Source organism: Lytechinus pictus, chromosome 5, assembly GCF_037042905.1.
Source record: "Lytechinus pictus isolate F3 Inbred chromosome 5, Lp3.0, whole genome shotgun sequence".
NCBI classification, from domain to species: Eukaryota; Metazoa; Echinodermata; class Echinoidea; order Temnopleuroida; family Toxopneustidae; genus Lytechinus; species Lytechinus pictus.
Window position 1 is genome coordinate 19,710,627 of NC_087249.1, and position 18,014 is coordinate 19,728,640.

At 36.6% G+C, this 18,014-nt stretch overlaps 1 protein-coding gene across 1 annotated transcript in view; it reads right to left on the reverse strand.

The window, feature by feature from the left end:
* The window catches only part of LOC129261684 (aquaporin-3-like), a 35,804-nt gene that overhangs the window by 6,057 nt on the left and 11,733 nt on the right, over positions 1–18,014 (reverse strand). Inside the window, exons 4-7 of the mRNA XM_064099439.1 lie at positions 7,513–7,639; positions 6,881–7,018; positions 1,215–1,333; positions 547–764 (exon numbers count right to left, since the gene is read on the reverse strand). Of these exons, the coding sequence (XP_063955509.1) occupies positions 547–764; positions 1,215–1,333; positions 6,881–7,018; positions 7,513–7,639 (602 nt within the window). The remainder of the gene's footprint in view (positions 1–546; positions 765–1,214; positions 1,334–6,880; positions 7,019–7,512; positions 7,640–18,014) is intronic.

Here is an 18,014-nt window from a genome sequence, read left to right on the forward strand (position 1 = left end):
ATATTGTTTTATTTGTTAAGCGGTATTTTAGGAAGAATTTTCACCAATAAAACAATTATCTCTTGTGATTTTTTTCAATTTCTTTCGTAAAAAGTGGGGGGGGGGGGATGTTTGTACAGGCCATCCCCCCTCCTCGAAAAGTGGGGGGGGGATGTATCCCCCCATCCCCCCGGGATTTACGCCAGTGCTGTCTACTCTTAACGATACCATGGATTCAGAGACAGAAGATGAAATGCTCTATGAAATAAAAAAACAACAACATGGGCCTAAATTAATTTCATGCAAGGTTTATTTCTCTGACGTGGGCATGGTTATCAGGGGGCAGTGGCAACCTTGTAAAGTATATTCCATTCTGCTCAAAGTTACCCTGGTCCATGCTACCAGTGGCGGATCTAGACAGGGGCACATCCTGCCCGTCCCCATTGTCAAATTTCTAAGATTGAAAGATCCTGGATACGTAAAATAAAATAAATTCGTTTTTAGATTAAATCTGTGAATGCTAATATATATGAGAAGGGGGGGGGGGGGAGGGGGATTGCTACTCACGTCCATACATCTTGGCCATAACCTGCGCAGGCGGTGAATAACCTGGGACCCAGGTCCCTGGCTGGGTTGATGGCGTAGCCGCAGTTGAACCCGAAGCAAATACCAATGTTGAATACAACGAGACCAATGAGAAGGGGTTCCATCCCGTTAGGAGGCGAGTTGTTTCTCTTGTCCGTGATAGCCAATATGCAGGACATCAAAAGAGCAGTGCCTAATATCTGACGGGGTAAGAATACAGAAGATAGATAATTGATGTCCATCCTGAATTTGAGCTAGGGATTTTGGCTTTATTTAAATTTCTGAAGAACATATAGGGCCTACTTTCAATTAAAATATATTTATTTAATAATCAAATTCACAATTAGGTCACAGTTAACAGGGTAATTTCTCACTTGTAGCCTAAACTTTACATAGTTCCACCAATGTCTTCAAAGTTCTTCGTTAGATAATATTTATGCAACATGGATGACCATTAGAACACTTGCCAATAAATAGAGAAGGTAAGGATGTGAAAATATGACCGATTGGTAAAATAATATAGAAATCACTTTCATAGACAAAGTAGAAGAAACGTATGTCTCAATCATAAATACCTTTTTAAATTTGAATGTTTCTATTTAAAGTTTAAACCATCTTGATTAAAACTCCGCCATACAATGTTGGCATACCTGATCGCCAAGTCCACTCCAGATTGAGAGGAAGTCCTTCGGGTAGGTTGCAAAAATACCAGCTGTCCCGTTTTCGCCGAGTACTGCTCGAGTTCCTCCGTCAAAGGCATTGATAGCATCTGTAAGGATTAACAGTTTACAGATTTTATAATTATTTCAGTTTTCACGTTCTCTCTTTTTTTTCTATTAACTTCAGATTATGTCCGTTTCATTTAAGTACATTTAGGCCTATCTACTACACATTCTTTCAATTTCCACATTTAAATGTAGGCTGAAAATATTTCTTTTACAATCGTACGCTAGTGGGTAAGCACCTTGCTCGAGTGACTATCATGTAGAACTCTTTATAATGTATTATTTTTCTTCATTTGATTTATCTCGCTTAATTGCGTTAGGAGCTTTTAATCCTTAATTATTTTCTTCTGGGAACCTATATGTCTACAAGCTTTGCTTTTTAATAGGTTCCTCATATTTCACGATATTGTATTTCTTTGTAAAACACTACAACTATGTATTTTTTGTCATCTTCTCATAATTATGTTCAAGATGTATATTTTTGTGGAATGTGAAACAATAAATCAAATCAAATCAATTTAAAATCGCTATACCCCACCGATGGCGTGCACCTTTCAATCAAACTATACGTGGCGGGGTGTTGTTATTGGTGTGGTGGTTCAAGAATCGAGCCCTGGTCACGTCTCTCGGATAGTGACGTTAGGTTGGTCCAAAGGTAAATAATCATATCTGATTGATACACAGGTTGGTCCTAATTATGCTTGTCTGGCCTAACATCTCCAAAGATATGCAGAGACAATATTTGCTCCACTACTGTTTCGATTTCATCAAACAGTTTACCTCTCCATTCATGACAGTTCCGTGGTAACCCTGGCTCAGGCGGTCAATGGCATTGCCGACCGAATTGAAAGCGCGCCATCTACGATTAGAAACCCTACATGTTTGCTGAACCTTACCCATTTTATAATGAGCCAAACCCTTCACACCTTCAGAGTATTTTCTCGATATCAAAGGTTTGTGAGAGGCTTATCAGCTATATCATCAACTATTGTAGTCACACAGAAAATAGACAGGGAAACAGATTAAAACTAAATCGCATTAATAAACGGAATCGAATAAAAATTGGTCTTGAAATGCACGTTAAAGGGACATCCAGGTCAGAAAAAAGATGTCGTAATTAAAGCCTGGCGTTCTTTTTCCCGATGGTTTATCATTTTTCATGTCACCTAGATTCAAAATTGCAAAGAAATTGCATTTGATTGAATCCATTTTATCCCATCTTCCCTTGCCAATGGAGGCCAACATTGTTTGACTTGTCAGCGATATTCGTGACGTATGACCCCGGACTACGTAAAGACTTTTTCTCATTGGACAATATCGAGAATACACAAACGATAATTAAAATGTGTATTTTTCATATTAAAAAATATTATTCTATTCGAAGATGAATTTTTTTATTTTAATAAAAATTGTATTCATATACATATTAAGACAGATATCAACAAGGAAAAAATAGGGCACAAACGATGCAAATATTGGTTTCTATAATAATATAGAAACTGCAAAACGCTATTCATTAGTATTCTACATGACTGTACTATATTGCATTCGGAGCTACACTGTTTAAAAAAAACTGATTTTACAGGGGAAAAAAGAAAATTTTGTAGAAAGCAATAACATAATAATTTTTTTAATTCATAAAACAGGAATTTTTCTGCAATTTAACAGAACAGGTCTGTTTAAAAAGGGGGAAGGGTGTTTTCTTTAAGGAAATTTGTAAGGTTACATATACACCAAATACCAAGTTCCTGTAAGATTACGCAATCTGGTAAGATTACAGGTGTTCTCGAGACTCTGCTGCAGGAACTTCTTTTATTTTAAGGATAAATTTTCTAACAGTGTACACAAGTTTTTTTTTTAAATTGTATTCAAGAAGGTTTGGCCTAAATATACGAGCCTGGCTTAACCTCTTCAGATTTATGGACGATTATTTCCGGAGAACCTCATGCCAATTTACCCCATTAGATTGTTATGTAACAACATGAAGTGATAAATGGATTACAAGTTTGTTAAAATGGCCTTTCATCTCTTCTAGGAAAGGCAGTTTTCAAAGCACTATATTATGGAACCTGCCTGACCTAGCAGATGCAGATATTTCATATACCAGGGTCCCGTAACACAAAGGTTAGCGATTAATCGTACGCTTGATTTTAACGATTGATTGTACATAGTAGTCAATGGAATCAATCGTCATGATCGTAGAAAAGTGTTTCTACGATCATTGCTAAGCTTTGTGTTACGGGCCCTAGGTGACTAGAAATCCACATCAATGAACTCTTTATGAAGCTATTTGTTACATTTCTACTTTGAATACATTAGGGTGTTGCTATTTTAATTGGCCTACTGTTATTTATCAGTTGCTAATGGGGGCGTGGTTGCTTCCAAATAGATATAATAATGAACACAATCCAAAAGAATATATAATCAACACATCAAAAATGACTGCTATCTCATTGAATATTAGCGCAAAGCCGCGTTGTACAACATGAACGGAGTTTGAGTAATGCAAAGTCATACCAACGAAACCGACCCCAAACCGACCGATGGTTTCCCATTCGAAATAACACAATATATTTTGATCGGTCTGGAGTCGGTTTCGTTGGTGTGATAGTAGCATAACTCGATTTTGAGTGATCAGAGAGCACTTTTGTTGTTGTCATCAAACTAAACTTGGCTCGGACTGGGAGTTTGGGGTACATGAAGGGGGTCCAGAGTGAACGGAAGGGGAGCATTTCCTCACCCTTCTTGTTTAAATATCGGACTTTCTTATTTCATTGGATAAGTTTGGTTTTGAAAGAAGATCATAATGAACGTAAATGGGATTGCTTTGAATGGTTTCATTCATGTAATACTTAAAAAACTTAAGTCTATGGAAAAATCAATCATATTGATGATGATAATTTTGGTGATAATAAATCTATGATAAAGACGACGATGGTGGTGGTGATGATGATGACGATGATAATGGTGATGATGATTAAGGTGATGATGATGGTAATGATGTTAACGATAATGATAATATTGATAATGATGATCTATAATTATCACAGGGATATATCTATGATAATTTTGGTGATAATAAATCTATGATAAAGACGACGATGGTGGTGGTGATGATGATGACGATGATAATGGTGATGATGATAAAGGTGATGATGATGGTAATGATGTTAATGATAATGATAATATTGATAATGATGATCTATAATTATCACAGGGATATATCTTCCGAAGGATTGTTATTAAGAATATCCATTATTCCAAATTGTTCGTAATGCCAAAACACAAGATATAAATCATCTGCGGATTTACGACACCGTCGGACTATCGAACCACGCAATAACAAACCTTTGGAATAACAAACTCTAACCAATAGAAAACGAGTTTTGAACCACAAGTTAGACATATTAGAAAGAATGGTATCGGAATTCACAAATTACACTATTCTGTTCCTTGTTGACTCTTAGATCTTTGCACTTTCACCCCCACCAAAATAAAAATCACCCATATTTTACAAATTCTGCCTGAATTAACAATTTATGTCAAGTTTAACTGTTTTTGACAAGAGAGAAAGGGGGAGGTGCCAGAGATAACTGCACAAACAATAATAAATCATAGGGTGCTCTGGTACTCTGATGCTCAATCACTGATCTGGTGCCAAAATCTGGTATAGTGCAATAGCCAATCGAAGTGGGAAGAGGAGGAGGGGGGGGGGGGATTCCCCTGAACTTTGTGGCCAAAGCTATGCTAGCCCCTCTCTAAACATTGAGACGTCGCCAACCAAACACGGTAAAGATTTTTGTCTTGCCGGTAATTAATACAGAGACTTAAGTCGTATCTTTTTCTGAATTAACAATTTAATTTATATGTTGATGATTGATTACTAATTAAAATTGCCCTACAATCCCTTCCTAAAAATCCAACTTTGATTCCTCACTGATAGCAAATCACAGTTGTATGAAATGAGTAGTCGTATTGTGTAATATCGGAAGCTGTGCTTGGATCCAAAGACTTTGTATTAATTTCCGGTTTCAATAACGAACTTGGCATGCTTTTTGACAAGTTCGACCAATGGGTACGGGATTTCCCCCTGCATTTTCTGAATGAGACTCGGTATCAATTGTTTTTGCCAAAAGCTACTTTTATCAGCCACCCCTCCCCTTTCCTTCCCCGCCAAAAAAAAAAAGGAAAAAATAAACGATCATAGTAGCAGTAAGGCCTACATATTGCATTTACAATATCCTATAATTATCATGTTTATAAAATTTCGTTCAATATCTCGTATCTTATTTCACTTTTCAAATCATAAATTTCAGGACGGGCTCAGTGACGTTTTATGAAGGTTTCGCAAGGACACGAGTGTAAAAAAAACAAAAAAACATCGAAACCAAGCAAAAACAAAGAACAAAAATTACGAAGTCCGACATTCGCGTTTATAAAGCGGCAAAAAACTGTCAAACGTGCGCAAATCCGTGCGCATGAGGTTCAGAAAGAACGAAAGCGACATCCGCTAAACGATTTGCTAACTTCCGAACCTTTACTCATGTTTTGCGCACTTGCACCGCATAAAAAAGCGAATGCTGTTCTTTGTCAATTCATTTATGTTCATGTCCTTGCAAAATTCTCGCAAAATGTTCGTGATTTTTTAAGAAAAAAAACCAGGCCTTCAAAATATTTTTTTTCATCTCCCACTTGCATATTTTATTCGTTTTAAAGGAAAAGTGAATCATGAAAATTCAGAACCCGAAAGATTTTGCAATGGTTCATGTCGGCAGGCTTTGTGTTGTACCTAGCCAAGGGCAACCTAGACTCCTGGAGCAATATTTGAATAGAGGATAGATATTTGCCGAAACTAAAATGAATCCCGCCATGGATCCATACAAGTTCGATAGGACAAACGGTTAAACAAATCTCTCTTTTTTTCTTAGGCTTGATCACAACCCATCTTACGAGTTTTGGACCGCGCGTTCATCAGTTCATCGCAGCTGAAATCGACTCTGAACAAATTTCTGAGATCCGTACGTTTTAAGTTTTCGTGGTGTTATCCCGCCATACATTTATATCGGGCCTCTCTTCGTTCAAACACAATTTCAGACGACAAACAATATAGTGGACAGGAAACATCGGAATTGATAAACTAGATACCCTGTCACACCATGGACCTAGGTCCATGGTCACACTAACGTAACTGATTCCTAACCGACCGATGCTATGTTATTGGATTAAGCATAATAGATTTGGTCATTTTAAAGATGGTTCAACTGGTGTGACTGCTGTGTGAAGATTACACTTGGCCAAAAAACTCTCCGAAACAACAACAACAACAAACAAAAAACCTTGTTTTCTGTAACCCAAATAGACAAATCTTAATAAATGTGCTTATGGCACACTGGACATTGTCCTTATCGCTAGCAGAGTACATCTGAACAACCATCAATCTCCAATTCTCCATATAAAAATGATTTACCTGTAACCCCACCCCCTTCACATCATCCCTAAAGATAAAATCAAAATTACATTAAAAAAAATGTCAACCATATTCCCCCACTCCGTTAAAGGCCCCCAAAAAATTGTTTTATTTTAGGTCTTACCTGAATACACTCCGAATACGCAGGCAGCTGCGACAAAGGCACCGACCATCTGCGCTAAGATGTAAAACGGGACCTTCTTCCAAGGAAACCGTCCCAAGCAGGCAAAGGCCAAGGTCACTGCTGGGTTGATGTGGGCACCTGAGGAGGGATAAAACAAAAGATCGAATTGGATGAGGTTATTGGCTGGTTATATTTATTCTAAAAATAAGAATGTTCTCGGAGAAATCAATATAGGATCAATAGTGCCCCCACATTTCATTCCAACTTGCACTTGATTGTTAGTCTGCTTCTAGCAACTTATTGAAGCTGTTTTTTCGTTGTCGTAAATAATATTTGTCTTCGAATCTCTTGACCCTCCGCAATGAACAAACAAGTTTGAGGGGTCATACACAGGGTTTATTGAGCAAAATATCCTTTAAAAATAAATGCCATATGGCAACATTTTTGATACCCTGAACATACAAACAAGCTTATTTTGTGATTGACCTTTATAATATATTAAAATAATGTTTCAAATTTCCCACTTTTCCTTTCCTTTTCTTTTCATTGTTTTTGCCAAGTGATAGAACCTTTTTAGGGCATTGCCCTCAAGCACCCCATCTATACACCAGTGTCCTCCTCCCATCTCTTACCTGATACACCAGATGCGAAATAAACGGCGAGTGTGACGGCGACACCCCATCCCCAATTGATTGAGAGAAAGCCGCCATTAGCCTCGCTACTCAGAACAGACTGTGCTACCGATGCGTCACCAAATACCTGGAGAAACAGAAGATAGATAGTATGTTGAGATTGTACGTGAAACAGTTTATATAGAAGAAGTCTAATAAAAATTAATGTAATATAAATAGAAATGTAATAAGAGTATAATATTTACACATTGAAAACGCTGTTTAAAATTTTGTACATCGCTCTTTACTAAAATTATAAAATTTACAGTATATATTTTCACAGTTTAAACAACCATGAGTAATTCATTGAAGATTAGATAATAGAATTAAAATTGGTTGTTAAAGACTTTTAACTCCTGTTTAAACAACTACTGTTACTGAGTAGCTAAAAGCTATACTGGTGCGTTTTTAATGACGCTAAGCATTTTCTCATGAATAGTGGTTAGCAGTAGATCGTAAGAATCAACCCACTAGCAGATACTCCACATCTCAAGTATACGCAGCAAAAACACTTTTCCTCGAATTTATTCATTCACCACTGCCTAGATTCAGGTCAGGAAAAAATGGAAAAATACCGATCCACAGACTGGTGCAGACATAATGTATTTCAGACTGAGATGGCCAAGGAGTGGGCCCCAACCCCTACAGTAAAAAACAGCTATTTATGCATGTCAGATCGATGCTAATCGTATTCAAGACCACTGCTACAGGCCTACAGCAATTCTTGTAGTCACCCCTTTGACGCGAGAAAGGGAGGAAGAAATTATCGACATTCCTTTGATTCAAAATTATCAATATCACTTTATTCAAAACTATCGATATCACTTTGGTTCAGAATTTGTTTTGAAAATCAAAATATGAAAATCGAAATAAAACGGCTGAACACAAAAGTAGAAGGAAGAAATTGATGTGACGCTTCGGGTTAGGGAATGAGCGGCCTTGAGTAAGTTCTGTCGTAGACAATTGAAGGTGATTAATAGGATTACTTAATTGATTCGCTAATTATTATCACAGACGGTACATCGTCAGCCGGGATCGAATATGCCCGCAATTCATTTTAGGGTTAAAAGATGATATAAGAAAATGGAATGAGATATATTTGACATCTTTCTGAAATAGATTGTGTAAGCTTTGCCAACTAGAATGATTACAAATCTTGTTTTTCCCTGTCAATATTCATACCGCAAATACTTTGTCAAATAACACAACTATTAGAATGATACACTATAACATTCGTTATACCTCTTATATTCAAAATAATTAGAATATTTTATTTAAAACAATAAAATAAATGTTACTTGTATCAAGTGTTCTAATCGCCTTGACCTACAGGATAAGGGTTGTGATTTTTTTTTTTTAAACAAGAGCACACCTAGTTACAAATAATGCATAAGCATTTCCATTTATTTGAAAGCAGGATAGAAGAGCATTGTGATTAAATGCACAAGGGCATAGGTGCCACCGGCCGGGGATCGAACCCCGGACTTTCCATGTATAGCCAGGCGCCTTAGACCACTCGACCACGGCACCTCCAGTGATTGACCTACTTGTACGATAGTGCATGCCCCTTTAAGATTTATTTTCCAGCAGGGTATGAAAACGAAGGAGAAGATGGGTGCATCATTTCCCATTGTGCACAGATGGTGTACCTTTATATTTCATCCCCCATCATATCGCAATGCATCTCGTATTCGTAGTCATTGACCACCAAGAACATGCAGATACGAACCATTAAATCAAATAAATCATAAATCCAGTATAACCCTCGGGGAAAAAGAACAATCGGGTTTACGGATATCCTACCACTTGGGACGGGTTAAAAGAGGTGAGTGTGTATGGTGCACTTTCGTAATCGGTCGTCTACATCACTTCAAAGAAGGCTATCTTGAAGATCTGTACATCTACTTTTGATTCTTGAAAGGATTGGTCAAAATAACCAATGGGTTTGTGAATGCCCATAGGACTTCAAATAAAAAGACTAAGCAATGTATGTTCAGGGCATCATTTTCTGTTTAAAATGTACACACCAGAATTTGGTTGATTTTGAGTTTGACCATAGGACAGGGTCTGACACTTACCTATTCCAACGATAGGGAGTTTGTAAATGTTTTGCTCTCGAATAAAGGGCCTTTTTACGCTCTGTGTAGCAATACCAACAAAAATCAACAGGGGTGGTTTGATGTTTATGTTTCGATATTTTTCATACCCCAATCAGGCAAATCAAACTGAAAATGCTTTCTAGGTTTTAAATAATGGGCTTGATCAGGGGCGGATCCAGGATTTTCCAAGGGGGGGGGGAGCATTTTTGTATAGGAAAAAAATTGACAAGCACAAACATGGTTTCATTACCAACTCGAGGTCATTTCGTTTCAGGAAATATTTGACAAGCAAAAAAGAAGAAAAAGGGTCCTCATTTGCGTATGCATGACATATTCCCCTACAAAATATTTTTGTGCCTCTCAAGGGGGAAGGGGGCACGTGCCAGATGTGCCCCCACCTGGATCCGCCGATGAGCTTGATTTCCAAAAGTGGAGGACTATTAAACATTAGTACCTCCTCGCAAGCTGGATTAGGATTTACCCTATGTCAACAATACTGTCTGGGAGTGAAGACTACAACTGTGCATTTCGCTGAGTACGATCAACATGATCAAGGTACTCTCTTAGCTGATATTGCCCGTTCGAGCGTGACAGATTGGCGAAACGCGTCGCAGCGATTTATACACGCACGATTTGCAAAAAGAGCGTTCCGAAATGTGTTTTCTTCGAAGATACTCCTTCCGCGCCGACAGAAGAATTGATTTTAAAGGTATCTGTGAGCTTTTCATGATGTTTTATGGAAAACTAAGAGATGTTAATATCGAACTCTATTAAAAAATAAATGCTTTTAAAGACTGAATAACAGAACTGTTTTATTGTTACAGAAATGCAAATAAGGGGTAGCATTAGATCACATGAATAATACTACATGCTATTAGTAAATAAAAAGCACAATCATGACAATCCTGCTTTTTAACTCTTATGTTTGTTCAATTTTCTTTTATTGATTATGAGTAAACCCCCCCAAAAATCAAACCGAGATCTTAAGCCGTTTAATAATTTGCTATGATAGAAATTGGCAGTCTGTTAATTATTTAAAAAACAAAGTGTTATGAAACAGTACTCGATCTATGTCATGGCTTTTATTTCAATGGTTGATTTTGTTTTTATGAAAAGAGTCACTTTTAAAGCAGAAGTTCATATCATCATCCACAAGTCATGTACTATCTTTTCCACAATGAATGCAGCAACGGATTATAACATTGTATTATTTCATTTATATTTTCGATATCATTCAACTTGACTACATCATGAACAGCTATCATCTTTATTTATTTCTGATTTATTATACACTTGGTCTTTATTTAAGTCAAACTTCCATCATGTAAATTGTCACCATGGTAACGGCATATCATTCAAGTAGAAGTGTTTTAATTCATACGCCTTTTATCAAGAACATAAAATGCTCTATATAGTTTGAATGCACTTTCTTCATTATCCAGTGTTGCTGAAAATAATTATAAAGACCGTTGAAAAGCAGTAGATATGATTCATAATTTCTGCTGGAATTACACATTATTTTACGTACGCTTGGTTGCTTTGGATTTCTCTTTACTATTAATCAAAATTATCATTTGACTAAAGACGACATAATATAGAGCAAAAATGTCTAAAAGCAACATGATAAATAACAATTACCTTTCGCTTTAAATGGTTTGAAATTTGCGTCTCTCAATAACGTCTCTATACAATATGAGGGAATGTTCGCAACCGTCACGCTAAACTCTTTCAGAAATGTATTGTCATAAAAAAATGCCCTTCATGACGATGAAGTTTTTGACGAGCGTTGGTGAATGGAATCGGCAGTTTCGTCCTAGACTCTGGATAAAGGACGTATTTGCAATTTTCGTCAGCTCCGAAACGTAGGACAAAGCTGCTGTTCCGATTCACCAATATTTGACAAAGACCTCCGAGAATTTAATTGTTATTTGACTAGCTTTTTACAAGACAGTATTTGCTGCGTTCCAGGGTTTGTTCTGCTCCGCGCCGCGATGTAAAAACTTTCTATTATCAGCTCATGAATTTAATGAATACATCACGTTAAATCGGTATTTCAATTTAGAGAATGACGAACGAATAATTGTTCAATTAAAATAGCGGAATACCAATAATCATTGGTGGATAAAATTGACTTCTGGAAGGTCATGACGACTGACCCTGAAACTATATAATGTCATTAACGTTAGAAAGTAAGATAAATAGAATAGGGAATTACAAGTGAAATGATTGAATTGATTATAAACTTTATACAGATCATTACTGAAACGGAGGAGATGCATGGGGAGAGGGGGGTGGTAGTCAGAGATGGGAGAGAGGAAGAGAGAAGGAAGAGAGAGGTTGGAAGAGAGAGAGAGGGGGGGGAGAGGGGGTGTAGAGAGGAGGGAGGGTGGGTAAGGGGAATTTGGAGAGTACAATACTATAAATACAGACAGACCAGCCAGAGTACTACTATATTACTGACATTGCTATCAATCCATCCATAACCATTCATGGGAAATGTTGGTTGATTTGTTCTTTATATTATATGCATTATGATGAACACTCTGGATGACCCGACAAACTCACAAACAAACAAATAACAACACAAACAAACGACACAACCAACAATTCTGAACATCAGCTGCGGGGTCAGGATTTCAGGATCACCCGTCGGTCTATCATCTCCTTTATTCAAAAAAATTTCTTTTTATCTTTAGGCATGTTAGGAGATGGGGAAAATAGCTTGGATATTTTCGGGATGGCATCTCGGTTGGTTAAACACCGGGAAGGGAGAACAACTGTTGTATAACCATCACATCGAATTAGATAACCCTCCTCTTAATCTTCCGCGTCCAGTTGTTTCGCCTTCCAACATCACTGAATACTCGGGGGTTTGGGAGATGAAGCCACCCCCTTCCCCTCCCACCAATCTCTAAAGGGGAAGAACGCTGTTATAAATGATAATCAATATGAATTAACAAGAATAGAAAAGTGTAAGTATCCAAGTAAAATTATATTATCTTTAGAAACATCTTAGATTTCATCGAATATCTTGAAACTGACCTACTGTTATTCATTTTAATTCTGTTGTTCTATTTATTTTGCTATTGCCCCTTGATAATATTTTTCAAATAAAGTCTATATGAAGGATTTTTGCGGTTAAAATTATGATTATTTTGTTTACCGCGTTCGAAGCTAATTATGAATAATGAACAACATCAAAACTTTGAGCCCTTCAAGATTTATTTGCCGACTACGCCACTGTCCAACACTGTCGATAGTATTTAAGTATTTCGGTATCTCATCTACCCCTCTCTGTTTCTCTCCTACTCTAATTACTACAGCTGACCAAGAGCAAGTGAACTTCAATGTATTCAATGTATACTATGACCTGCTCTACATTGCAATGCATGCTGCTCTGTGAAAATTTGATTTTATATATGTATCATGGTCCGCGCAATGGCTTTGAAAATGTGGGGGGGGGGCTGACCATGCAAAAAAAAAATCACAATCGGGTGGTGGGGGCTGACGCCCCGCCAACGACTTGTCTGACAGTGTATTATTGTAATCGCTGGTAGCATGATATTTTATAAATAAATATAAAGACATTATATGTACTGTATTGACATCATATTAATATAGGCGACATGTCTATAACATTTATTGATAGGCATGTTTAGACGTCAAATGGTGTGTATATAAACTGGTAAGAGCCTTTATTTGAAAGATTGATTTATTTTTCAACCGTCACAGTATCACATAGCTTTTAAAAACAACCTATTATGCAGTCGTGATATATTTGGCACAATTAAACAAAATGTTTAAAAAACATCACAAGGTGCACTTATTGAATGACTAATTTTGATTTCGTCATTAATTTTGATGAATTGTGATGAGTTTAAACTGAACATAGAATTTGATGTAGTAATATTGTAGCAAGCATAATGATGATCATTCAACTCATTGTTTTCACCATCACGACTTGGAATGAATTATATTTGTAACAATATTTGTTCATTAACAGTGCGAATAATACTCGGTCATCAGACATGAGTGAGCCAGTTTGGTATACGCCCTCCAAGGCCTCTCACATTGGCGGATAAAATATCATTAAATCCTTACCGATGGCTTTATTGTGTCCAATACAATAAAGAAAGAACTGATATCCCAGTCTTGTCGCTTAGAGCCAATTTAATATCCTGGCTTGGTGTATCATAATTAATATCACGATTTTTAGCTTTAAGGAATATGGAATATAGTCTCACAACACAGAAGGAAAAAAAAAGGTGAAGCCTTGTTAAGGGGGTGTGGTATTGGTGTCCCACAGAGAACATGACTTTACCAGCTATATACATACCATGCCAATATTTGGTATCCATGGCTAATCATTTCTCCGATTTGATATTCATATTTTGAACATGAATATTTGAAGGTCATTTAAAGTACAGTGCACCGCTAAAATATGAAGATTTGGTTATGTAGCTTTGAAATGCATCATTGTTGCCAATTTATGAAGTTCGTGCCATTGATAAAGCCTAGGATGCAGTTCTGTTTACGATATCTATTTTGCGATTGAGTGAAGAACTTATCTTAATGTTATTTCTCAAAGAGAGGGATGTTACTATCATCATTATCATCATTATCATGATTGTCGTCATCATTATCATCATCGTCGTCATCGTCATTATCATCATCATCATAATCATCATCGTCGTTGTCGTCACCATAGTCATCACCGTCATCATCATCGTCGTCGCCGTCATCATCATCATCATAATCATTATCCTTGTCCTCGAGATCATCATCTTTATCATCATCACCATCATAATCATCATAATTCTTACCACCACTATCATCATCGCTTTGATTATTATTTTCATTAATATCATTAATTTTGTTGATGTTATTGTTATCATTATTATTATGAATATTATCATTATTGTTTATTATCATTATTAATGTTTTTATTTTAATGCTGACGTTGTTGTTATTGCCATTATTATTATTACACTGTAAAAAATGAAGTGCTAATTTAGCACTTATATACATTGCTTGTATAGTGACTGCACTACGAGTGCTGATTTTCTAGTTCAAATTTAAACTAGAAAATCAGCACTCGTAGTGCAGTCACTATACAAGCACTGTAAGTGCTAAATTAGCACTTCATTTTTTACAGTGTATTATTATCATTATTGGTGATATTGTTATTATTGTCCTGAATATGACTACTAATAATGATAATGATAATAGGGGTAACAATATTATAAAAAGGATAGTGATCAGGAAATACCGATATCAGTTTTGGTTTCACTCAATAATTCTAAGACATGCACCTGGTCTTAGCATAATTTCCACTGAATATCCTGACGTTAGAGACTGAGGTACAAAATGTAAACAAATACCTGTAGTAATTTGCCAAAGCGGGCGACGTTTATGGACATGAAGTGATGAACACTTGAATAATCATATCATATGAATTTATCTTGTGCGAAATATAGATATCCTCTTACTACGAGTCGAAGACGAGGGCATTGGCCAATATAATCATGTCGGGCAATAAACAAGTAGGGATTTCTCAAAATGCACAAGTATTATAAAAATGACTGGAATTACTCAATCAATTGATACAATGTGTTGTATCCATCTGAAAGAGAAAACCAATACACATTCCCTCTTTGACAGAAGTATGTTGATAAAGAAGCTACGCTTATTATAGTAATAATATGTAGCCCCTAAATGTAATAACTCAGCGGTACGAAAACGCTTCTGGCGTTAGTACATTGCAAGGGGAAGAGGGATGGGGGGCCGGCGGGCGCCAGGCGGTATCTCTGCATGCGCTTGCAGGCCTTCTGTTTTTCCAGAAAGAGATGGGTAATGAAGGAACCATTTTTATATTGAATTAAGTTCTGATCCAGCTCAAAAGAGGTATATCATCTCAGTATTACCCTGGTAAATAGGATCATATAAAACTTTGCTACAAACAGAGAAGACTAAAGACGAATGATGAGGCATACATTTTGACGCATAAGAAAATAATTAATAATAATAATAATAATTGGCATTTATATAGCGCTTTATCAATCTACGACTGTTCAAAGCGCTTCACAATTATTATTACCCGGTCACTGGATTCATAGCATTACAAGCAGCCTGTTAGGCGCAAACTTGCTAAACCAACCACAATGACGGTTGTTTCATACCGGTACCCAATTAGCACCTGGGTGAGAGTGGCAAAGTGTGGATTGACGCCTTGCCAAAGGACGCTAGACCATGGTGGGATTCGAACACACGACCCTCTGATTACAAGGAGAGGGTCAGAACCGCTACACCACGGCGCTTCCACTTCGAATTCAAATACAGGCATTATTTGACAGAGATCTATATTTTACCTATGGACATAAAATTGAAATCAAATTTGTATTATTTGCATTAAGTATGTAAGTTTACCAAATGGTATTTGATTATATTGATAATATTGCTTTTCCGATTTGAAACGTGCCGTTTAGCAGATGCAAAGTCGAATCATACAATTGACACTCTGTGGTTTATTTGCTAAAGTATATTTACTCAGCATTTTACAATTTGCCTAATGGGATAGCTTCTATTCATAACGGTCGACATTACTTTTCATCTTCAAAAGATATTTGATTTTACTTAGTAAACTTCTGTAAGTCCTAATGGGCGTATTATTATTATTTGGGTTGTTGCTATTTCGGATGAATGTTAGTCTTTTGGGTACACAGAACACTTTAATCAGGTCTTGCTTGGACTGGCCTATTTTTTCGCAATTCTCAAATATAGAGAAAATTGTTTGATTAAGAAGAATAAAATCAATATATCGTGCTTATAGAACCAGAAAAGATGAGAGTTCGACGGCGCCATTCCGAGCCTAATTCGACAGATCAGGGGGGGGGGGTGGGTGCGCTTTTAAAAAGCAAAACGCTACCAGTTCCTACAAAAATACGATTGCTAAACGGTTTTTAGCTAGCGTGTATCATTCCACTCGTTTGGGGTAATAACCTACCCTCACAACAGAGGTGGATCTAAGATTTCGGAATGGGGGACAAGAAAAGTCTTCACTCAAAAGGGACCTATGTCATTATCACTTCTAAAAATGTAAAGAGGGCGGGGAAGGGCTAACCATCATCTGGTACTTAAATGTACTAATTTTTGTCAAAAGGGGCCTGTTCTCTTATCCCCAGCCGTTCCCCTTATATCAGTGCTGATAATGTGGTTACAATATGTCCTTGATTTGAAATACTGCCTGCTAATACAGATCATTGTTCACTGCCATGCAGGCACGACACGTATCCAGTGTTAAATGCTTAAATGTCCTTTTCTCTCCAGAGTTGAATTAAACTTAAGCGGAATATCGAAAAGGGGCCTTTAAATAAGTAAAACAATTTATTTCGGCTTCAAAGATTTCAGGAAATCTATATTCAACTGTATTATCGACCCGCAGGCTAGGGATTTACAGTAAAGATGCTACCTCAAGAAATGAAATAATTGCTGCTGCTAAATAAGTTGGCTGTGAACTTCCGAATTTTTCTCAGGGGATAATGGTGATTGTTTTTTATTGTGGGGGGGGGGGGGGGTAAAGAGTGGCAGACATTGCCCTGCAGCAAAATTCAATATTTGATATGTCCGAAGTCTGAAATAACTACAATTGTTTTAATAATCCCTCGAGAGAATTATGTAGCATATCCGCTCAAGACAAGAGATAAAAAAAAACCAACACGGCAGTTAGAAAATTGAGCGAACTGGTTTCATTTTCCTCCAATAATTATTGTCTGAAGAGAGACCTTAAGACAATAACGTTAGAATTGATAGATGGCTAGATATATAGATGAAGAAGATAGATGGAAATTGATTGATTAACATATTGATAAATAAATAATCTTAGCAAACAAATTTGATAGAAAAATATACAGTGCGTATCAAAAAAAGGTTTACACGAAAATGGACAGTGCTCACTCAAGTGTAACACTCTGTCAAAACTTTTACTTTCATTGGATAGATGAGCCCCAAACCCAAGAATATATGTGAAAAAATTACCCACATGTTGTATATTATTTAATTCCCAGGGCTTTTTCAAAGTGTAAACTTGTTTTGATACGCACTGTATAGATAGAAAAAATAAACTAGACTTAAACCTCGTGTTGGCGAAATTCATTTTACCTCATCTAAAACTGACCATGTCGAAATAATAAACTTTCACTAGATTATGTTACCCAAGTCAATATATCACACGCTATTTTTAGTTCTCGAGAATAATGAATGGGAGAGTACTGTGATTTCGACGAGCGTAAGAGAATTTCCGATTTATTTTCCCCGACATACCCACCGCTGATACGTTCATGTTAAAATAATGAAATGAATGGAAAT